Source organism: Scyliorhinus canicula, chromosome 1 (genome assembly GCF_902713615.1).
Source record: "Scyliorhinus canicula chromosome 1, sScyCan1.1, whole genome shotgun sequence".
Classification (NCBI taxonomy): domain Eukaryota; kingdom Metazoa; phylum Chordata; class Chondrichthyes; order Carcharhiniformes; family Scyliorhinidae; genus Scyliorhinus; species Scyliorhinus canicula.
Window position 1 is genome coordinate 83473495 of NC_052146.1, and position 24213 is coordinate 83497707.

The 24213-nt window shown below is 46.3% G+C and overlaps 1 protein-coding gene across 3 annotated transcripts in view; it reads left to right on the top strand.

Annotated features, from left to right (window-relative positions):
* The window catches only part of LOC119964675 (uncharacterized protein KIAA1522 homolog), a 293273-nt gene that overhangs the window by 91631 nt on the left and 177429 nt on the right, over positions 1-24213 (top strand). Inside the window, exon 1 of one of the 3 annotated variants that reach the window (XM_038794476.1) lies at positions 18663-18832. The exons of the other annotated variants lie outside the window; for them this stretch is intronic. Coding sequence (XP_038650404.1) covers positions 18739-18832 — 94 coding nt within the window. The 5' untranslated portion in view covers positions 18663-18738. Of the gene's footprint in view, positions 1-18662; positions 18833-24213 lie in introns of those variants that run through there. 3 annotated transcript variants of the gene reach the window in all.

Genomic DNA, 24213 nt, shown 5'->3' on the forward strand with positions numbered 1-24213 from the left:
ACCTGGTTCCTGCTCTGGTTGGTGCCTTACCTGGTTCCTGCTCTGGTTGGTGCCTTACCTGGTTCCTGCTCTGGTTGGTGCCTTACCTGGTTCCTGCTCTGGTTGGTGCCTTACCTGGTTCCTGCTCTGGTTGGTGCCTTACCTGGTTCCTGCTCTGGTTGGTGCCTTACCTGGTTCCTGCTCTGGTTGGTGCCTTACTTGGTTCCTGCTCTGGTTGGTGCCTTACCTGGTTCCTGCTCTGGTTGGTGCCTTACCTGGTTCCTGCTCTGGTTGGTGCCTTACCTGGTTCCTGCTCTGGTTGGTGCCTTACCTGGTTCCTGCTCTGGTTGGTGCCTTACCTGGTTCCTGCTCTGGCTGGTGCCTTACCTGGTTCCTGCTCTGGTTGGTGCCTTACTTGGTTCCTGCTCTGGCTGGTGCCTTACCTGGTTCCTGCTCTGGCTGGTGCCTTACCTGGTTCCTGCTCTGGCTGGTGCCTTACCTGGTTCCTGCTCTGGTTGGTGCCTTACCTGGTTCCTGCTCTGGTTGGTGCCTTACTGGCTGATCTTATATACAGAGGTTATTAGAGATTCCCCACCCCTAAGAGGGGAGCTTATACTCCGCAAGGACCACGGGGAAGATAATCATCCCCAGCCCATAAGCCCAGTGTGGGCTATTACAGCATAGTAGCAGTGTGAAACCGCTAGCCTCACCTGTGGCTGAATGTTTTGAGATACGTTGCCCTTCCAGAGTAATCTGAGGTAGACTGAGCATTTTTCAGGGCTGGAAGTGACGGCCTTGGGCCTGTTCATGAGTTTGCGCGATATACATCATGAAATAATCTGATCAGGGTGGTCATTATCCCATAGGATGTCTTTGGTGCCCTATTTCTGCATCAAGCTTGCATAGTGAGCTGGCTTGGGCTGCTGCATCTACATATGTATGGATTTCCCAAGACACACAAACTGATGACCCTTTATGCTTATCTTACCGATGACCGGTTCTGCACAACATGAATTGGTCAAATGGATGGGTGAATTGTTACAACCAGTTCAGGAAACCTGAGCACCCAGAGGAAACCCACGCAGTGCCCAAAAGATAGTTTTTGCCATGGGATCCCCGCTAGACTCGGCTCTTGCAAACTTCTTTGTTGGTTTCATGAATATGCCTTTGGTGGAGTGTCAGCTAACCTCCTGCTCCTTGCATATTTCCAATATGTGGCTGATGTGTTTGCTATATTTAAACCTAGCAGCCTGTAATAATTTCCTTACATGCCTTAATGAGCTCTGTCCTGCACTCAGATTCAATTTTGAAATGGAGCAGTCAAATAAACTCTTTCTTTGATGTAACAGTTGAGAAACCTGCCGGGGGGGGGGGGGGGGGGGGGGGGGGGGTCTCTATCTCAAGCTGTCATGAGAATGTCACTTTAAGAAATGGTAGTCTGCTAAAGTTACTGCAGTGATGTCAGAGTGTGGGTGGAGCTGAGCTCTGGCTCTGCTTTCTAGTTTCACTTTGAGAAAGGCTTGTGTGTGTTGTTTTGGTTTTGTTTCAGTGTTGGAGCTGCAGTCAGCCAGAGAAGGTGTAATATTCCCTCTGCCATGTAAAGACTATCTCTTGATCATTTGGTGAATTCAGAGTTATAACTGTTCTCAGCAGTGAATTTAAACCTGATGTGCGTCTGTAAAATGTTTTTTTTTATGTCTTATGGATGTTAAAAGGAAAGTAAGGATTACTTAGTGTTGTATTCTTTGGGGGTTGTATTTGAATTGATGGTTTCTAATGTTTTAAAAAGGTTCACTTGAGTACATAGAATAAACATTGTTTTGCTTTTTAAAAATACTTTTTCATTTCTGCTCTGCCACACCATAAGAGTGGGCCGTTTGCTCCCCATGCCACAATCTAGTAAAAGTCGTGGGTCAGGTGAACTCCATGATACATTTTGGGGTTCTCTAAACCCTGGCCCATAACAAAGCTTACTGTCACTGGGCCATCTATGTATTTGGATTCATACAGTTCCACATGATTTAAATTTGGTCTTATTTGCTTGATGCCAAAAATGGCACATCAAAGATATCCAATGTGCCAAGAATCACAGCGACAACCAATGTTAGATTGTCTGTCGGGCTTGCCGAGTGGCGTATTTGCATGTACTGGAAGCTACATATATTAATACATAGGGTGCTGTTCCTTGCCAACAGATAGAACATGTACACATATTGCGCCTGTTTCAACTAGACAAAATAAGTTACAGCCATCCGCTGGTTCATTCCTCAGGGTTTTGTCATTCCTTAACCAGTCACAGTCAAGCTGCCTAGTTTAAATTTCAAACAATGGTTGGCAGTTAATTGTCAGTTACCATAAACTGGTACATTCTCCATGGCAACACCTCTACCAATCAGATTCCACTTGCTAACCAATCAGCGCACTCTTTTCATACAGTAAATTTTTTTGTTTCCTTTAAATTTTGTATTCTTGTGACCTGATGAGTGCAAGATGAAAAACTTTGACAAAATTTCTCTTTTTTTTAAACAATTCTTAATTTCTGTATTACCCACCAACTATCTTTCAGTCAGTGGCAATGCTCAGCACATTGCCATTGCCCACAAAGTTTTACCGACTTGATGATGTTCATGACATCTTTGTCAAACCTTTCCTGAGCACCCATAAGACCATAAGACACAGGAGCAGAATTAGGCCACTCGGCCCATCGAGTCTGCTCTGCTATTCAATCATGGCTGATATTTTTCTCATCCCTATTCTCCTGCCTTCTCCCCATAACCCCATATCCCCTTATTAATCAACCTATCTATCTCTGTCTTAAAGACACTCAGTGATTTGGCCTTCACAGCCTTCTGTGGCAAAGAGTTCCATAGATTCACCACCCTCTGGCTGAAGAAATTCTTCCTCAACGCAGTTTTAAAGAATCGTCCCTTTAGTCTGAGATGGCGTCCTCTGCTTGTAGGTTTTCCCACAAGTGGAAACATCCTCTCCACATCCACTCTATCCAGGCCTTGCAGTATCCTTCAAGTTTCAATCATCCCTCACCCTTCTAAACTCCAACGAGTACAGACCCAGAGTCCTCAACCGTTCCTCATACGACAAGCTGTTTATTTCAGGAATCATTCTTGTGAATCTCCTCTGGACCCTTTCGAAGGCCAGCACATCCTTCCTTAGATATGGGGCCCAAAACTGCTCACAATACTCCAAATGGGGTCTGACCAGAGCCTTATACATCCTCAGAAGTACACCCCTGGTCTTGTATTCTAGCCCTCTTGACATGAATGCTAACATAGCATTTGCCTTCCTAACTGCCGACTGAACTTGCACGTTAACCTGAAGAGAATCATGAACAAGACCCCTATGTCTCTTTGTGCTTCTGATTTCCTAAGCATTTCCCCATTTAGAAAATGGTCTATGCCTAAATTCCTCCTTCCAAAGTGCATAACCTCACACTTCTCCACATTGTATTTCATTTGCCACTTCATTACCCACGATCCTAGCCTGTCCAAATCCTTCTGCTGCCGCCTTGCTTTCTCAATACCTGTCCCTCTACAGATCTTTGTATCATCTGCAAACTTAGCAACAGAGCCTTCAGTTCCTTCTTCCAGATCATTAATGTATAAATGTGAAAAGTTGTGGGGTGGGATTCTCCGACCCCCCGCTGGGTCGGAGATTCGCCAGGGGGCAGTGTGAATCCCGCCCCGCTGCTCCGACGCTGGCTGCCGAATTCTCCGGCGCTAGATTTTCGTCAGGGGCGGGAATTGCATTGGGCCGGTCGGGGGCCGTTGGCAGTGCCCCCCCCCCCCCCCCCCAGCGATTCTCCGCCCCGCAATGGGCCGAGCGGTCGCCCATTTTCAGCCGCCGTAAATCCCACCCGTGGTCTGAGCACAGACCCCTGAGGCACCCCACTAGTCACTGGCTGCCATCTTGAAAAAGATCCCTTTATCCCCATTCTCTGTCAGTCAGCCAATCCTCTATCCATGCCAGAATCTTACCCTTAACACCATGGGCTCTTAACCTATTTAACAGTCTCCTACGCGGAACCTTGTCAAATGCCTTCTGGAAATCTAAATAAATCACGTCCACTGGTTCTCCTTTATCTAACTTCCTTGTTACCTCCCCAAAAAACAGATTTGTCAGACATGACCTCTCTTTGACAAAGCCGTGTTGATATTTAACCATGCCCTTCCAAGTACTTCACGATCTCATCTTTAATAATGGACTTTAAAATCTTACCAATGATCGAAGTCAGGCTTACCAGCCTATAATTTCCCATCTTCTGCCTCCCCCCCCCTTCTTAAACAGTGATGTTACATTAACCACTTTCCAGTCCTCTGGGACCCTTCCTACCTCCTGTGATTCCTGAAAGATCACAGCCAATGCTTCCACAATCTCCTCAGCTATCTCTTTTAGAACCCTGGGATGTAGTCCATCCGGTCCAGGTGACTTATCCACCTTCAAACCTTTCAGTTTCCCCAGAACCTTCTCCTTAGTGATGGCTACTGCATTCACCTCTGCCCCCTGATTCTCCTGGAGCTCTGGAATCTCTTCCAACGTGAAGATTGATGCAAAATAACTATTCAGTTTGTCTGCCATTTCTTTGTTTCCCATTATTACTTCTCCAGTCATGTTTTCCAGTGGCCCAATATCTATTTTTGTCTCTCTCCTACCTTTTATATATTGAAAGAAACTCTTCCTATCTTCTTTTATATTACTAGCTAGCTTTCATTCATATTTCATCTTCTCCCTTATTGCTTTTTTAGTTTTCCTCTGCTCGCTTTTAAAGGATTCCCAATCTTCTGGCTTCCCACTAATTGACGCCACTTTGTCTGCTTTTTCTTTTGCTTTTATGCTGTCCTTGACTTCTCTCATCAACCATGGATGCCTTGTCCTGCCCTTAGCATGTTTCCTCCTCCTTGGGATGAATTTCTGCTGTGTCTCCCGAATAACTCCCAAAATCTCCTGCCATTGCTGTTCCACTGCCTTCCCTGCTGGGCTCCTTTTCCAATCAACTCTGGCCAGCTTCTCCCTCATGTCCTTATAGTTACCCTTACTTAATTTTAATACCGTTACATCTGGTTGTAGCTTCTCCCTCTCAAACTGCAGGGTAAATTCTATCATATTGTGGTCACTGCTCCCTAAGGTTTCCTTCACCTTAAGTTCCCTGATCAAGTCTGCCTCATTACACATCACCAAATCCAGAATTGCCTGTTCCCTAGTAGGCTCTGTCACAAGCTGCTCCAAAAAAAAATCTTAAACATTCCACAAATTCCTTTTCTTGGGATCCACTACTAACCCGATTTTCCCAGCCCACATGCACATTGAAGTCCCCCATGATTATTGTAATATTGCCTTTTTTACATGCTTTTCTATCTCCTGATTTATTTTTGCCCCACAGCCTGACTACTGCTTGGGGGCCTGTACATAACTCCCATGAGGGTCTTTTTACCATTGCGATTCCTCAACTCTACCCACAGAGATTCTATGCCTTCTGATTCTATATTGCTCCTTGCTATCGATTTAATTTAATTCCTTACTAACAATACAACCCCACCCCCTTTGCCCATCTGCCTGTCCTTTCGATAGGACATATATCCTTGTATATTTGGATCCCAGCCCTGATCCCCTTGCAGCCACGTCTCTGTGATGCCCACAACATCGTACCGGCCAATTTCAATGTGTGCAACAAGCTCATTTACCTTGTTCCGTACACTGCACGCATTAAGGTACAATACTCCGAGTCCTGCATTGACCACCTCCCTTCTCACACTTGTCACCATTTTGCTCTGCCTGAGGATGATGTTGTTCTCTTATTTTTGTTCTTTATTTCCCCTGAAGTTATGACACCTTCTAAGCTAACGCTCTGGTTCCCACTCCCCTGCCATATTAGTTTAAATCCTCCCGAGTGACATAACAAACCTCCCACCTTTCATTGACCTTCTATTCTGCTCCACCTGCTCTTAAACAGTATAAAATCCATCACATTTCCCCCTGCCTTTAGCTCTGAAGAAGTCACAGGGTCTCAAAACATCACCTCTGGGTGGGATTTATCGAACAACCAGCCACGTGTTTTTCGGCGGCAGAGGGGGCCCGTCAACGGGATTTTCTGGTCCCGCCGTTGTCAATGGGATTTTCCGTTGACTGCACCCCTCGACGCCGGGAAACCCGCGCACCGTCGGTGAGACTGGAATAACCCGCCGGCGTGATCAGCCGGTGACTTCCGCCCTCTGTTTCTCTCTCCACCTGTAAGATGTTAGCTCAGATGAATTACAGAGGTCAAAGAGCTAGGTTTTAAGAAGTCTCTTAAGGGCTAAGAGAAGCAGAGAAGTGAGGAGAGTCCAGAGCTTAAATTCAGGTAGCCAGTGGCTGGAAATAGTTGAGCGATTAGGCTGGCGATGTTCAGGAGTTCAGAAAATAGAGGAATACAGAGATCTCCGAGGATTGTGTGGCTGGATGAGGTTATAGAGAGAGGGAGGGGTTGGCGTAGAAGGAGTTGGAAACAACAGGGATGAGAATTTTAACTGGGAGCTAGTGTAGGTCAGTGAGCAGAGTGGATAGGTAAATGGTACTTGGTGGGTGTTAACATGTGGACAGCAAAGTTTTGGGTGACCTCAAGTTTACAGAGAATAGAATGGGAGATGGACAAAGAGTGTGCATTGTTAAATCTTAAGTAACAAAGGAATGAATGAGGATTCAGCAGTAGATAAGAGGCTGGGAAAGGTGTTAAATAATGTGGACATAAATAACAATATTTGTCTTCTATCTTTGCACCCATCTTTGCTTTGCTAATCAGTATAATGTGTTAGAGGTACAAGTGAACCTTTTGAGTACGTATAACTGGTTTAAGTCCAACATTTTCCTTTTGCCATATTTGTGGAAATAAATATTTTTGATGTGGTTTATCTGATCTTTGAAGGATAAAAGTATTAAAACATTCTTGAGATATTTTAAAAGCTTGCAGACGACTAACCATAAACATTTAAAATCCCCATATGCTATGAAACACAATGCCATTCTTTTAGCTTCAATATTTTTAAATATAGGTTCGTATGACTGCCTCATTCTTCACATGCAGCTGAAAAGGGAAAGGATGGAGCTTATTAAGTCTGTAATATAGGCAAGAGACTCAATTAACATCATCAAACTGCAAAGTGGGGATTGCTTCAATATTTGACAACTTCTGGCTGAACTGCAGGATTGTGCTGCATTTCTGCAATGTGCAGTCCAAGCCAGCTGTTTTATATGTACATCTTACGTTTTATGTGGAAACTTCAATTAAAATTCAGCTCATTTCCTGTGAGCTGTGGCCTGCTTGCCTTTCCTTGGGGTCAGTGACAGGAATGAGTGTGGGGCAGCTTTTATATCAAACACTTTGGTGGACATCGTTGTGCAACTTTTGGATATGTCCGTGTATGAGAATCAAACTTTTATCATCCACCAGCTTCATCTCAATGTAACCATATATGGATATTATGTTTAGCAATTAAATGATACAATTTTTCTCTGTGATACTAAGATCCATGAGCCACCTCTTGTATTAATAATTATGATCAATGTCAACAAAGCAACTGCTATAAATTAACTATTAAAAGAGACAAAGAACTCTACCAGAACCCACATTTTTCTAAGTTAAACATTTTGTTATTACATACAAACATACAGGATTTGATTTTCCATGATTTGATTTTCGTATTCATGTTCTTAATGTTCTTTTTCATATTCTCAATATGATTGCTCAGTTATTACATCTATTAATTTTATTATGAAGATTCTAATGATGAAAGTATGATTATTGATTGATGCTGTTCCCATTAATCTGACATGCTGAAAAACTGCAGCGTTCCAGCTCTCTGGCTGGGAGTGATAGCTTGCTCTTTTTCCAATAGTTTGTAAAACACTACAGTCGTGACCCTGCTGTTATCTACATGAATTTTAAATGATTGCTTCAGTCAACTCAAAAAAGCTGGTAATACTCGAGATGTAATGAAAGTAAATTAAAACAGTGGGTACTTTAGTTAGCCTTAAATAATACATGTGCTTTTTTCTTAAGGCTGCCTGTTCCACAGAGAATTTAGCTTATGTTAGTGATTCACTGAATCATCACAGTGCAGAAGGAGGCCTTTTGGCCCATCGAGTCTGCACTGGCTCTCTGAATGTGCATTCCACCTAGTCCCACTCTCCATCCTTAGTCTTGTAACCTCGCACATTCTTTCTTTTCAGACAGCAATCCAATTCCTTTCTGTTTATCTCAATTCAACCTGTCTCCACCACCCTCCTCAGCAAGTTTGTTCCAGACTCCAACCACCTGCTGGGTGAAAAATCTTTCCTCACATCACTTTTACTCCCTTTTGCCAATTATTTAGACTCCGTGCTCTCTAGTTCTTGATGCTGTCTTGTGTGGGAGCAGTTTTTCACTATTTACCCTGTCCATACTGCACAGGATTTTAATCTTCTTCTTAGGCAGTCCCTCAGAGTCTTTTTAAAAATAAATTTACAGTACCCAATTCATTTTTTTAAAATTAAGAGCAAATTTGGCATGGCCAATCCACCTACCTTGCACATCTTTGGGTGGGTTGTGGGGGTGAGACCCACGCAGACACGGGGAGAATATGCAAACTCGACACGGACAGTGACCCGGGGCCTGGATAGAACCTGGGACCTCAGTGCTGTGAGGCAGCAGTGCTAACCACTGTGCCACCGTGCCGCTGACTGGCAGTCCCTCAGGGTCGAGGGTGACTTGCAGCCACACGAAAAATGAATTCTCAGGTGACCTGCAGTCTGTGTCACTGGTGGGGCAGACGGTGTTGGAGGAATTGGTGGGTAGGGTGTTCAGGTTGCCATGCACCCCTTTTGTTGTTGACACTTGGCTTCAGCTTCCTCTCGGTGATGAAAGTCGAGGTGTTCAGCTCCTTCCCTGGTGCTTTTCCTTCACTTTGGCTGGTCTTGAGCCAGGGATTCCCAGATGTAGGTGGGGTTGTTGCACCTATTCAGGGAAGCTTTAAGCATGTCTTTGAAACATTTCCTTTGCCCTCCTGGGGCTCAATTGCCTTGTGGAAGCTCCGAGTGGAGTGCATGTTTCAGGAGTCTCATGCCAGTCATGTGGACGACAGAGCAGTAATGATTCCCACCGTTCTGTATGACTCCGAGATGGACTATGTACAGCAGGCACCTCAAAACCCTGGAGAAGTACCGCAAACACTGCCTCCATAAGATCGCCTGCAAATCCTCTGGCAGGATAGGTGCACCAACATCAGTGTTCTCACTCAGGCCAACATCCCCTGCAATGAAGCATTGACCATGCGCGATCGGCTCCGCTGGGTGGACGCATTGAATCTTGAATACCTTTATCAAGTCTCCCCTCTGCCTTCTTCGAGGAAAACGGTCTCAAACTCTGAAATCTATCCTCATGGCTACAGTTCCTCATCCTTGGAATAATTCTTCTAATCTCATCTGTACTTCACATTCTTCCTCAAGTGTGGCGCCCAGAACTGGACGTGGTGCTCTAGATGAGACCTAATTAGTGACTTATGCAAGTTTAACATGACCTCCTTACACGTACTCAATGCCCCTATTAATAAAGTTTAAGATATCACATGGTTTATTAGCTGTTCTCTCACATGCCAAGTCTTCAATGCCTTTTGTACATATACACCAAGACCTCTCTGTGGCTGCACATCCTTTAGAGTTTCTCCATTTATTTTGTACTATCTTTCCACATTCTTCCTACAAAAATGAATTAGTATTGCTGCCTCACAGTGCCTGGGATCCTGGTTCATTTCCAGCCTTGGGTGTCTGTCTATGTGAAGTTGGCACTTTCTCCCCGTGTCTGCATGGGTTTCCTTCGGATGCTCCAGTTTCCTCCCACAGTCCAAAGATGTGCAGGTTGGGTGGGTTATGGAGATCGGCCCACTCTCTCGTCCATCCTATGTGGTGCACTCTTTCAGAGGGTCAGTGCAGACCTGATGAGCCGAATGCCTCCTTCTGCATTGTAGTGATTCTGCAGTTCTATGGTTCTGTGCATTGAACGTCATCTGTGATTTGTCAGCCCAATCCAACAAAATGTCTATGTCCTTTTGAAGTTCAGGATTACACTTGGCACAGATGACATTTCCAATCTTTGTATCATCTGAAAATTTTAAATCATGAGGAACAAGAGTCTCAACACAGCCCCTGGGGAACTCCACTACAAACCTTCCTCCAGTCAGAAAAACAATAATCTATCATTACTGTACTTCCTGTCACTCAGCCAATTTCTTATCTAAGCGTCTACTTTCCCTTTCATTCCATGAGCTAGAATTTGGCTCACAAGTCTGTTGTGTGGCACTGTATCAAATGCCTTTTGAAAATCCATGTACACCATATCACCAGCATTGCCCTTATCAACCTTCTCTGTTACGTCTTCAAAAAGATCCAGCAAATTAGTTCAGTATAATTTTCTTTTAGTGAATCCATGCTGACATTCCAACATACAAATATTAAAAGTACGGACAGAGGTAGGCCATTGGGCCTCTCGAACCTGTTCTGCCATCCAATAAGATCTGATGTGATATGACTGATAAGTTTGTGTTTCGATTTCCAAAATCCCTTCTACCTTGATAATGTTTGATTCTCTTACCTAGCAAGAATCTATCAACCTTCATCTTAAAAAGATGCAATGATCCCGTCCACCGCCTTCTGAGTCGCACAACCTTCTGAGAAAAGATTACTCCTCATCTCTGTCCTAAAAGGGCGACCCCTAATTTTAAAAATACGCCCCCTAGTTCTCGACGCTACCACGAGAGGAAACATCCTTTCCCCGTCCACTTTTTCAACACCATTCAGGATCTTATATACATTAACCAAGTCATCCCTCACTTTTCTAACTCCAAGAAACAAGCCCAGCCTATTCTCTTCAGACAAGTCACTCAATCCAGGTGTTAAGAAGTTGGAATGAAATAAAACAGAAACTGATAGAGGGTGGTATGGTGGTACGGTGGCGCACTGGTTAGCAGAGAGTTAAAGTCAATGGATATTTTTCGGCTGGAGGAAGGTTTTAGTGGAATTCTCCAGGAGTCAGTATTGGGACCCTTGCTTTTCCTGATATAGATTTATGATCTTGATCTTGGTGTGCAAGGAACATTTTCAAAATTTGCATATGACACAGAACCTGGAAGTAAACTGGGACAAAGACAGTGTAGAACCTCAAAAGGCCATAGATAAGTTGGTGGAATGGGCAGATAAGTGGCAGATGAAGTTCATGTGGAGAAGAGTGAGATGATATATTTTGGTGGGAAGAACATGGAGCGACAATATAAAATAAGGTGTGAAATTCTTCAAGGGATGCAGGAGCAGAGAGATCTGCGTGTACATGTACGTAGATCATTGAAGGTGGTAGTACAGATGGAGAGAGCATTTATTAAAGCACATGATATTCTGGGCTTTAGTAACAAGGGTATAGAGTATAAGAGCAAGGCAGTTATGCTGAACCTATACAAGACACTAGTTAGACCTCAGCTGGAATATTGTGTACAGTTCTGGCCGCCACACTATTGGAAGGATGTGAGCGCATTGGAAAGAGTGAAGAAGAGGTTTCCAGAGATGAGACTTCAGTAATGAGGATAGCTTAGAGAGGTTGGGACAGTTCTCCTGGAGAGAATGAGGCTCAGAGGAAATTTGGCAGAGATGTTCAAAATCATGAGGCTGGACAGAGTAGATCACGAGAAATGGTTCCCACTTGTAAAAGGATCAGGAACGAGGGGGTACAGATTTCAAATGATTTGGAAAGGAAGAAAAAGTGATGTGCGAAGAAACGTTTTCACACAGCGAGTGGTTGGGGCCTGGAATGTACTGCCTGGAAATGTGGTGGAGGCAGGTTCAATCGAGGCATTCGAGAGGACATTAGATGATTACTTGAATAGAAACAAAGTGCAGGGCTACGGGGAAAAGGCAGAGGAGTAGCACTAAGTCATGATGCTCATTTGGTGAGCTGGTACAGACGTGGTGGGCTAAATGACCTCCTTCTGCACTAACAATTTTCTTATTCCATGATACTGGGGTGGGATTCTCCCCTAACCGGTGGGGCGGGCCGTACTAGCGCGGAGGAGTGGCGTGAACCACTCCGGTGTCAGGACGCCCGGAAGGTGCGGAATCCTCAGCATCTTCAGGGGCTAGGCTGGCACCGGCGGGGTTGGCACCGTGCCAGCCGGCGGCAAAGGGCTTGGTACCACGCTAACATGCGCCGGAGGGCCTCCACCAGCCGGTGCGAGTTGGCGCATGCGCGAGAGTGCCAGTGTGTACTGGCGTCATCCCAGCGTATGCGCAGCGGGGTTCTTCTCCGCGCCGGCCATGGTGGACCGTTACAGCGGCCAGCGCAGAGAGAAAGACTGCCCCCACGGCACAGGCCCGCCCACAGAACGTGGGCCAGGCCACTGTGGGGGTCTCTCCCCCCCCCCCCCCCCCCCCCCCGGGGCCAGATACCCCCACGCCCCCTCAAGGACTCCGCAGGCCGCCCGCAGAGCCAGGTCCCGCCGGTACGGACCTGGTTTGATTTACGCCGGCGGGACCGGCTGGAAACGGGCGGTCACTCGGCCCATCATGGGTAGGAGAAACACCGGGGGGGGGGGGGGGGGGGGGCACTGCCAATGGCCCCCGACCGGCACAACGCAATTCCCGCCCCTGCTGAAAAACCGGTGCTGGAGAATCCGGCAGTGCCGTCGGGGCGGCACTGTGGTGCCATTTAGCACGGGTCCACACAAATGTCTGGTCGGTCTCTGGGTAGGGTGGTACTTGGCACTACTGATGCCACCCAGGCACCTTGGCTGTGCCACCTGGGCACCCTGGTAGTGCTGGTGCCCAGGCTGACATTGCCAAGGTGCCCAGATAGCAGGTTGTCCATTCTGGGGATCAGGCCAGGGGTGCCCTGCCCTTATGAGGTGGGGTGAGGGGAGGGTTCGAAGACCCCCAGTCGGTAAGTTGGGGTGTCCAGAGGCTGTGGTGAGGGGGGGGGTCAAGGGATCGGGTGCCATTTAAAAATTACTGCATGTGGGCTTGGCGGGACATTCCTCATCAAGGCCCAAAAATCCCCAGTCTGTTTAAGAGTGGGGCCATTCTCGGCACTGCAGGCATCGAGAAACACCCTGCTAAACGTAGCCAAAACTCTTTTCTTCCCATTGAATAAGTGTCACTTTGGGCGGGGTGTTGCTGCTGGCTTTTTGAGTGAGATCCAGACTTGTATTCACCCACACTGTCATTTCTTTGGGCTTGGGGAGTTTCTTCTTGGCCAATGCAACACTTTTCTGCAGTGGGAACTAAACGTACTGACTAGACCGGCTCCTCAGAGATCGGGGCCCCATTTTGAAAGGGTGCCCTGATCTCAAAGTCAGGATGAGGGTTCCCCCACATCCTCCCCCACCCCACCCAAGAACAGTGCGACCCCCCCCTTCCCTCCCGCAGACATGGGTAGCACCCCAACCCTTTACCCCCGATGGGGCAACCTCCCCCCATCACTAACAGTTATACTGAGCCCCCCTCTGCCACCGAGGCATGAGGGTGACCAGCCCCACACTCATCCATCAGTGTGGGCTTCAGGGCATGACCAATCCCCCCCTCGCCCCCACCCCAAGTGAGCAGACCTCGCTATGGGGTCGCTGAGGGGCCCCCACCTTTAGGGTCCCCTTTCAAACCACCCTCTTTCAGTACTCCCAATTAATCTCCCAACCTTCACACCCTTTTTAATCCCCCCCCCCTTTCATGGGCAAGGCCACCTTCAGGACCTGTCCCTTGGCACTGCCACCCTAGCACCCTGGCACTGATGACCTGGCACCTGGGCACTGCCTCTGGCACCCTGGCAGTGCCAGGACCCTGCCCCTAACCATCCACGGGGCTGCAATGGTCTCTTGAGCACCCCCCCCCCCTCGGCGTGGCTGCCAGGTCTCTGTTTGTGGAGATCAGTACTAATCGGCGACTGGGTGAAGCCTCGCCAGTGCAGCCGATGACTCCTGGGAGCCGGGTGAATTCGGCCTCATGATCCTATTAGCTCATTTGCTGAGCGTGATCCAGATTGTGCCTGGTGCTGTTGGTCAGGTGCATTGCGCGTGGCTTGGCACCTGCTGCTAACCCCGTTTTGAGCCACTCCCGTGATGCACCTGGTGCAATGAGATCTACACAGGGTGCAACACGGTGGAAATATCACCTTGAACCGCCCCAAATGGGCGATTTCCCCCCTCCCCGCCCGGGCCCAACCCCCGGAACTGCCAACCTGATACCCGGGCACCATTGCACTGCCAGCCTGGCACCATAACAGTGCCCATGGCACCCTGGTGATGCCACCCAGGCATCCTGGGTGTCCAGGTGGCACTGCCAGGCTGCCAGGCTTTCAGTGCCAAGGGTCCGAGGTGCCATGGGAAGTGCCAGGGTACCACCCTGCCCTGTTCCCCAACCATCCAGAGGTCTCTAATAGCCTGCAAGACCCCCCTCCACCCCGAGGTGCTGTCACACCTGGCCCACGTTTGTGGAAACCAGTGCTAAGTGGTATCTTGCGAGGTCTGGCAGACATGGCTGTTGGCTCCCGGGCACAGGGTTTATACAGAGCCCAGTATTTAAGTGAACAGATCGAGTCGGCCTGGCGCTGGGCACGGAACCTGATTTGGTGCTCTCATGCAACTTCCCATTACCCCCGGATCTGTGCTAGGCCCAACGTGGTTGCTGAATCGCGCCGGTTATTTTTACACCTTTTTTCTATCATTTGGCTGATGTGTTTTTTTTTTGTTTGTTGCTGCTCCTGTTGCCTCGTACGGAAACAGGAGAGAAGCAAACAGTCTGGAAAAAGTGACTGAGAGTGAGAAACGTCTGCACAGTTATAATGATAAAATGAAAACTCATCTTAGAAAACCCTGTAATTGTTTTTGCAGTGAGCAACCCTATAATATCCTTCTGTTTATCAAATGATATCCCGTTTTCAGTAACAAAGGGTTTGTGTTACCAGTAATGTCACTGGGCGGATGCCATTGAGTCCATTCATGACATGAATTTTCCTTTAAAAATTGAAGCAGTCTCTGGGAGGAATATTAATGACAAGGGGATAAATTACAAAGTCCATGACCATCTGAACCGCTTGATTGCATTGCTCTGCCGTTGGAGAATTTATGGCAGATTAATCTGATACTTTCTACATTTTGTGTGACCAACCTGTGGACCTCCTGGAAACACTGAAACTATTGGATTATCTCATGATTCATTTTGAACTATATAATCAAAGCAACCTACTTGCCGATTATTATTAAGCAATGGGAATATCCTCATTTGGGGTAGAAATTCATCAATTCAAATCTTTTGTTTGTTTTCCCCAAGTTCTCCTCCCCTTGAAGTCCTTTAGCTGAGGCACAGCTATAGTGGCCATTCTTCCGACGCAAGTTCCCACAACTGACTGGGGAGACAAAAATATTCCTTCTTGTCCTGATGGATAAATTTAATTTTACAATAGCTATCACTGGGAAACAACTAGGAGAAGGAGCCCTGGCTGATTTTTCCTCTAGCCACTAGTCCAGAAGGGTAGATTTGGCCCACCCTGCCCCAGTGAGAATGGGACCGGTGATGGTATTTCATTTACCAGTCTGAGGCTGTTCTGTTTCTGCCTTATCATTACCAGCTCTGAAGTAGGCCCAGGCTCCAGGTCAGCGAGAGGTTAATTTAAATTTAAACTTTGTGACCCACTGATTACATCGGTGCTGCACTGAGATTTTTAGGAGGTTACAGGGACGTCTGCCCAGCGCCAATCCCACCAGAGAAACCTGGAGGGACACAGCAGAGCAGTCGGGACAAGGGCAGAAGCAGGTTAGTGAAGACATTCCATTCTCTGAACGAACAGGGTGAAATACTGGCCTGTAATCCCCTGCAGGTGTTGTATTTGGTCCTTTGTACTTCACAAAGGAACTCACCAAACACTTTGACTTGTCCAAACCAAAATCTTTTATGAGTCTCGTGTAGTAAGATAGCAATCTGATACAGAACACGTTAACATGGAGTCTGCTAACTCCTCCTCTGGAACTTGCACCTAGCACTGACCATTCAGAAGTACATCTCATTACCCTCTCAATCTTCTTCTGAAGATAGCAGGATGTGTCTCCCTTTATATCAGAGTCACGGGTCACATGACCTTAGTCTGGAGACTGCATGGGTGTCTGTACCACCACTTGCTGGTTGGAGGTTGCACACCGTCCAACTATGATATCGCCCCTAGGAATATCACCACAGGAGGGGCAATCAGCATTGGGATTGCCACTCCGTATTGACGTACCTGCACTTAAATACTGAAGCTCCCATCTTTCCCGACCTTCCTGATTCATGCCAGATGAGATTCAGACAGTGAAGCACTCCCCCAAATCCAGCAGTAAAGTGTAAAAGATGTGGAGCAAAGGTGGACTCATCCCATTCTACAGCACTATTTCCATGGTCATTGTTAGCAAGATCAGAATTTTATCCCATATTAATTAATTAATTGAGTTTACAGTATTGAGGGTAGCACGGTGGCACAGTGGATAGTACAGCCTCAAGGACCTGAGCTCAATTCCGGCCTTGGGTAACTGCCTGTGTGGAGTTTGCACATTCTCCCCATGTCTGCGTGGGTTTCCTCCGGGTGCTCCGGTTTCCTGCAACAGTTCAGAGATCAGGTTTGGTGGATTGGCCATGCTAAATTACCCGTATTATCCAAAAATGTGCAGGTTAGGTGGATTGGCCATGCTAAATTGCCCCTTAGGGTCCATGGATGTGTGGGCTATGGGGATGCGGTGGGGAGTGGACCTAGGTAGGTTACTCTTTTAGAAGGTCGGTGCAGACTTGATGGGCTGAATGGCATCCTCCACTGTAGGAATTCTGTGGTTTTAATTTACTCCAGCTGCTGTGTCTCCGAATTACAAATCCTGTTATTTTGCCACTAGGCTTTGAGAAAGGTAGAGAGGGGGCTGAGAGAGAAAGGGGGAAGAGGAAAGGAATGAGGGTGGAGTATCAGGGAGGACGGAAAGAGGGAGCATTGAGGCAAGAAAGACCTGAGGAATTACGAAAAAGCAAAATAGGAGCATAAGTAGGCCATTCGGCCCCTCGAGCCTGCTCCACCATCAATGCGATCATAGCTGATTTGTTTGTTTTTTGAGTTCTACATTCCTTTCTGCCCCAATAACCTTTGATTCCCTCACCTAACAAGAATCACCTTGGCCTTAAAAATATTCATCAGCCACCTCTTTAAGGACCCTAAGATGAAGTGCATCATGTCCCAGTAATTTTTGAGCTGCAGCTCCATCAGTTGCTCAGTGATTGTTATTTTGCCAAGTTCCCCTCTCCCTTCCACCTCCTGATTTACAGCTATTAGTCTGCACAGACAGAGATTCAAGCTGGGGATCGAACTAGGACCCTGGTGCTGCGAAGCAACAGTGCTAACCACTGTGCTACCATGCCGCCCCTATTCCTTACAACCTATTATTAACTCCTTATTATCACTCTCTAGAGAATCAAAATTCACTTGACTTACTATTTTCTTTTTCAAATATCTAATAATAATAATCTTTTTAGTGTCACAAGTAGGCTTATATTAACACTGCAATGAAGTTACTGTGAAAATCCCCTGGTCGCCACATTCCGGTGCCTGTTCGGGTAAATAGGGAGAATTCAGAATGTCCAAATTACCTAACAGTACGTCTTTCAGGACTTATGGGAGAAAACCGGAGCACCTGGAGAAAACCCACGCAGGCATCGGGAGAACGTGCAGACTCCGCACAGACAGGACCCAGGCCGGGAATCGAACCTGGGACTCTGGCGCTCTGAAGCATCAGTGCTTTTAAAAAAATAAAATCTAGAGTACCCAATTAATTTTTTCCAATTAAGGGGCAATTTAGCGTGGCCAATCCACCTAGCCTGCACATTTTTGGGTGTGGGGGTGAAACCCACGCAAACACGGAGAGAACGTGCAAACTCCACACGGAGAGTGACCCAAAGCCAGGATTGAACCTGGGACCTTGGCGCCGTGAGGCCACAATGCTAAGCACTGTGCCACTGTGCTGCCCCTGAAACATCAGTGCTAACCACTGTGCTACCATGCTGTTCCTATCCATTTTTTCATTTCTAGCTATTAATCTTCTAATCATTCCCCATCGTTCTTTATCGTATATATAGATTATATAGAATATTATATGTTCTTTATTATATATACATATTTACTACAGGGCCATAACTTCCTGACTTCCCAGTGTCGGGTGTCCCAAATCTCTCCCTCCAAAGGTGGGTGTTTCTCATATTTTCAATTTTCTGCATTCACAATATCCTGCCATGTCATTCATTTGTTTAATTTAATTTTTGTTTAAATATCCATGCATCATTGCACAGCTGTCGTTGAGGAGTTTCCAGAAAAGTTTTTCAGTCTGAGCACATTGGAGATGATTAAAATGAGAATGTAGTTGATTAAAATGGGAGGTGGAAAATGTAAAAAAAAGCTGAATCTGAGACATGAGTGAGAAAGGAAAAGGGATAGAAGGCGAAGCAAAGTGAATGGAAGGAAGGTGTAGGGAGATAAAGCAAGGCAGAGAGAGGGCAGCAGGAGGAACAAATAGGAATTGCATCAGACCAATCGGAGGTCGGGCCCCTCCCTCTTTGCTTCCTATTGGTCACATTCCGTCTGATTGACAGAAGCCCTGTGTGTGCTGCAGCGGGATTTGGTTTTTGGCCCTGGGCCAGGTATCACCCATTCTGCAGCAATGAAGGAGAGTGTGTGGGGCTCTAGGTACAAGCGCACACAGGATGGGAAATACTCATCATACCAAGAAGGTGCAGGGTGCAAAGAGCAGACCTTTGTGGCACTTTGCTATTAAGCAGCCTGACAAGAAGAAAAAAGGTAAGTCTCTGATCGTTTTAAAGTAAATAAGCGTTCGGATGGAAAGACTCGATGGGACTTTTACTGTGTGTCTTTCTGTACACACTTGCGGTTTGTTCTGCTGGGAGGTATAAGGTATCCTGTGTGACTGCAATTATAATGTATTTACTGCTGTTGCCGTGCTCTGAACCAGCTGTCTTGGAGGTGGGACAAGAAGCTGCTTCCTTTGATTAGGGCAGTGTCCTTTCCATGGTCATTACTTGTAACAGTACCTGCTTGCAAAGCAGCAAAAAAAAACCTCTGATTTTTCAAAAAAAGTGGCAAGACAGGTTTTGTTTGATTTTGAAGTGTGCTATTCAAGGTCACTCCTGCTCCCCCAGGAGGGGGAGAAAGGGGGGGGGGGGGGGGCGGTTAGTTATAGGTTTGCCTCTCACTTGCTGGGATTGTAATTGGTAAATTTTATGATTTGTCTGCTGACAGTGTTCACCATTCAATGGCTAATTAGATCAGAGACCCATGTTTAAGAGAAAGATGTTAGTGTGTTTAACAAGATCCTTCGCTATCCCTTGGGAGTCTGGAGCTAGGTTATATGTAGCCAGGTTGGAATGAAAGGTAGCATTGTTTTCGATAGAGGGTACAGGGAGAACCTGCCTGCACTTGTACAGGTGAAACGTTAAAATGCTGTCTCTCCAAAACTAATTAATGAATTTCAGACTAGTCATTTGCATGAACGCTGGAATATTAACTTTTTTTTCTCATGGACCTGTCTGTTTCCATGAGGGAATTGAAGGAAACATCGCTTGGTGTCAATATTTCCTGTTTGTGGTGTGAGCTGTTTTAAGGTTCTTCCATTTGCCTGGTGTAAATGTGGGACCTTCCACGTATTAATTAGCATTATTCTGAAGTATACATTACACAAGAATTTGGAGCAGGAAGGGACCGTCTGGCCTCCTCCACTATCCAGTCAGACCATGGTCTGCTGCAACTCCCAGTCTCCATTTATTCCCTGAGAAAATCTGTCTATTTTAGCCTTAAATGTATTCAAGAATGGAGCATCCATAGCCCTCTGGTGTGGCGGATTCCAAACGCTCACATCCCTTTTGAATGAAGAATCAGTCCTTGTATTTCAGAATGTGCATTTATAGAAATGTTTTCTTCATGAGTTTAGGAGCAGCTTTTCCTGCTTGTAACTGATAATCAGTCTCTCAACTGATATGATTATGAACTTTATGTCTTTGACCTGGCTTTACTGTTGAATCATTTTCTCTATAATGAAAGGTTCTGATGTTTTTGTTGGTTGTTTACATAACTTGAAAATAGCCTGGCATAGCCACCAGCAAACAGTTACATAGCTACTGGATTTTCTCATGGAGTCATAGAATTTACAGTGCAGAGGGAGGCCATTTGGCCCATCCTGTCTGCACCTGCCCTTGGAAAGAGCATCCCACTGAAGCCCACACCTCCACCCTACCCCCGTAACCCAGAAACCCCACCTAACCTTTTTGGACACTTAAGGGCAATTTATCATGGCCAATTCACCTAACAGCACATCTTTTGGGACTTGCGGGAGGAAACCGGAGCACCCGGAGGAAACCCACGCAGACACGGGGAGAATGTGCAGACTCCGCACAGACAGTGACGCAAGCTGGAATCGAACTTGAGATGCTGGAGCTTTGAAGCAACTGTGCTACCCATTGTGCTACCATGCTGCCCCACGGTTTTCTGTTGGTAAATTATTCCTTTAATGAATGGCATCAATTGTGAGCCTTTGCAAAAAGGTCTTCCTAAAGAAAAGCTTTTAGTTGCAAACGTTTTACTTGGTTTCCAAGCGTATTTCCTGCTCTTTCTGTTTTCCGATTATCAGGTGGGACCTTCTGGTTCCACTAAGTTGATGGACTTTTCTGACATGCTGCATCTGGGGTCAGAAAATGCTGGCCTGTGTCTGCAGTACATTCCTTTTGAGTTAAGATGGGTTGTTAGTGCAGCATATCCAATCATTAATCTGCTTCACTGTGGTGTTATAGGTTGGGTTTTGTTTGTCCTTCCACTGGGGTGAACTGTAGCACTTTGGCACCAATGTTGAGAGAAGCTGCCCAAACTTGTCAATTGAAGCAGTTCTCTTGTATTTCCTGGAGGCTTGATAAAAAGGCTGGAACAGACATCTGCAGAGGAAATGTGGAAGATGAAATCCATGCAAATAGAGTCAACTGATGATTTAAATTTCAAAACTAGTACCTCATTCTAGCATTGAACAGAATAGTACAATTTGGGAACCAGCAAATGCTTGTGTTTTCTCTTGTCTGGACTATTTTTATGGCTGATGAATGTTCTGCTAATCTGGACTGTATTACTAATATCGTAGAATGTCCACACATGGAAGGAGGCTATTTGGACTATGCACCTGCAATAATTGTTTGAAGGGGAAAGTTTCATTCCCTGCCCTTGGAATCCTGCAATTCCAAAATTGCAGATGGAAAGTTTTAATTACCTCCGCTACTGCAGGCTAATTTGTCTGTTTTAAACAATATCCATCTCAAAAATGAATGGACTGATTTCAGTGAAACTTGGTATACAGGGTATGGCTCAAGGAAGAAATGGTTGGCTTTTGATGAAGATGCAGATCCAGATCCTGGAATGTTTTAAAGGATCTATTAATACTGGGAGATAGGGCGAACTGACTTATTTTTAAAGAATGTTATGGGTGTTTTGTTTCGAATGATGTTGATTGTTTTAGAATGTTGTGGACTGTCTGGGCTGCTGTGGTGTAATTATCATGGCTGTCAGAATGTGAGCAGAGTTTTCCGAACAGGTCGTTGGAAGTGGATTGGCCTGAAGCTTTCACAGTGAGACTGAATTTCTTTTTTCAGCTTTGTGATTACCGAGCATGAACCAGGCATGGAAAAGCCTCCAGGACGAACTGTGTAATTATAGTTTTGAGTTAACACAGCATGGGGAGATATGTGCTCTTCTAATATATTCCTCACTTTTAGAATCTGTTTCTACTAAGATTTGCGCAGAAGTGGTTGGGAGAGAGCGCATCCTGAGTGCATCACAGCCAGAATGTGTATTTGGCAGTTTGGTGCAGAGGGGAAAGAGGTTTGCTTTTTTAGCTTTCCAACTTTTTAATTTTCAGAGAGTGGTCTTGCCCTCTTTCAGGAGTAGAGGCTACAAGGGTGAGAGGTGATTGGTAAGAAGTCTTTCTCTCTAATTTAAAGCTGCACGAAGAAAAGGTTAGAGTTCCAGCTTTCGAAGAAAAACTGAAATAATTTTCTAATTGTGGAGCTCAGTCCCGTGTTTTGCATGGCCTGCAGCATGTGGGAATTCTTTGAAGCTCCTTGCAGTGTGGATGGCCACATTTGCAAGAAGTGCCTCTGGTTTGACCAGCTTGAGAGCCGGGTTTCGGAGCTTGAGCATTAGCTGGGGGCACAGTGGTGTATCCGCAAGGCTGAGAGGTTCATAAAGGGCATACTTTTAGACGTGGTTACCCCTCAGCTGAAGAAAGTGCAGTCAGGAGTAGTGAGAAGTATCTGAGGAGGATTCTGGGAGAAGCCGACTTGCTCACCACAACTGAGAAAGACATTGCGGAGAATCCAGTGTCAAAGAACGGCAAAACCCCAAACATTACATTGCTGTCGTGTTTCCCTCCTTCCTTTCTCCTCAACTCTAAAAGAGAGATGATTATGTGTGGCTTAGAAACAGCAGAGCTGACTTCAGGTGGTGGGGATGTGCTGAGACGACACAGGAAAGGTGGCTTTCGTTCTGGAAATTTGGAATTTAGCACATTTCGCCTGAAAATAGGCCACAAAGCTAACAACCCCGCACCTCCAAAACCCCCCTCCCAGATCATCATAGATGCACAGAGTTGCCCTCAAACCATCAAACGGGCCAAAGAGATGGTGAAGCTGACATCCTTCCTATAGTGTGGCGACCAGAACTACACACAGTCACATTACTCCAGTTGTGGCCAAACAAGGATTTTATTTGAGATGCCATTGCACACAATGTAAAGGACCAAGTGCTATAAAATGGGATTTGAGTATAAAAGTGCTTGATGGTCAGCACAGGCAGGGCCGAAGGGTCTCTCTTTCTTTCTTTCTTTCTTGCTTTCTTGCTTTCTTGCTTTCTTGCTTTCTTGCTTTCTCTCTTTCTTTCTCTCTCTCTTCTTTCTTCTCTCTCTCTTTCTTTCTCTCTCTCTTTCTTTCTCTCTCTCTTTCTTTCTCTCTCTCTTTCTTTCTCTCTTTCTTTCTCTCTCTCTTTCTTTCTCTTTCTCTCTCTTTCTCTCTCTTTCTCTCTCTCTGCTGTAAAACTCTATGACACCCTTTCAGGCAGTGCATGCCACATCACATTCACCTTTTGTCCTTTAACTAATTATCTTATCTCATTCACTCTTTTTTTTTATAAATGTTTTTTATTCAGTTTTCATGTTTTATATTGAACAAATTACAAATTGTTAGAGAGTGAAAAAAAAACACGCAAAAATTAACATATATATTTACAGGTGAGCATCTTCGTAGTAATAACTGTGGCCTCCCCCTCTTTGCCGGCATACATATTTTACATTCCCCAACATGTTTATTGGCATTTATTTAGTTTGGTTTTGGGCCTTAGCTAGCCATCAAACCCCCGTAACGAGCCCGTAGCCCCCCCCCCTCCCCGCCGGCTACCTTCCCCCGACTATTCTTCCTCTTGTACGTTGGCCACAAACAGGTCCCGGAACAATTGCATGAATGGCTCCCACGTTCTGTGGAAGCCGTCGTCCGACCCTCGGATGGCGAATTTGATTTTCTCCATTTGGAGAGAATCCGAGAGGTCAGACAGCCAGTCTGCAGCTCTGGGCGGTGCTGCTGACCGCCAGCCAAACAGGATTCTACGGCGGGCGATCAGGGAGGCAAAGGCAAGGGCGTCCGCCCTCCTCCCCAGGAATAGATCTGGCTGGTCTGAAACCCCGAAGACCGCCACTATCGGGCATGGCTCCACCCTCACCCCCACCACTTTGGACATAGCCTCGAAGAAGGCTGTCCAGCACTCCACAAGTCTGGGGCAAGACCAGAACATGTGGGCGTGGTTGGCCGGGCCTTTTTAGCACCGCTCACATCTGTCCTCCACCTCCGGGAAGAACCTACTCATACGGTTTCTCGTTAAGTGGGCTCTATGTACCACTTTTAGTTGCGTCAGGCTGAGCCTTGCGCACGTGGAGGTGGAGTTGACCCTATGCAGTGCTTCGCTCCAGAGTCCCCACCCTATCTCCATCCCCAGGTCGTCCTCCCATTTCCTTCTTGTTGCGTCCAGTACGGTGTCGTCCCTATCTACCAGTCGGCCATACATGTCACTACAGTTCCCTTTCTCTAGGATACTTGCGTCCAGTAGGTCTTCCAGTAGTGTCTGTCGTGGCGGTTGTGGGT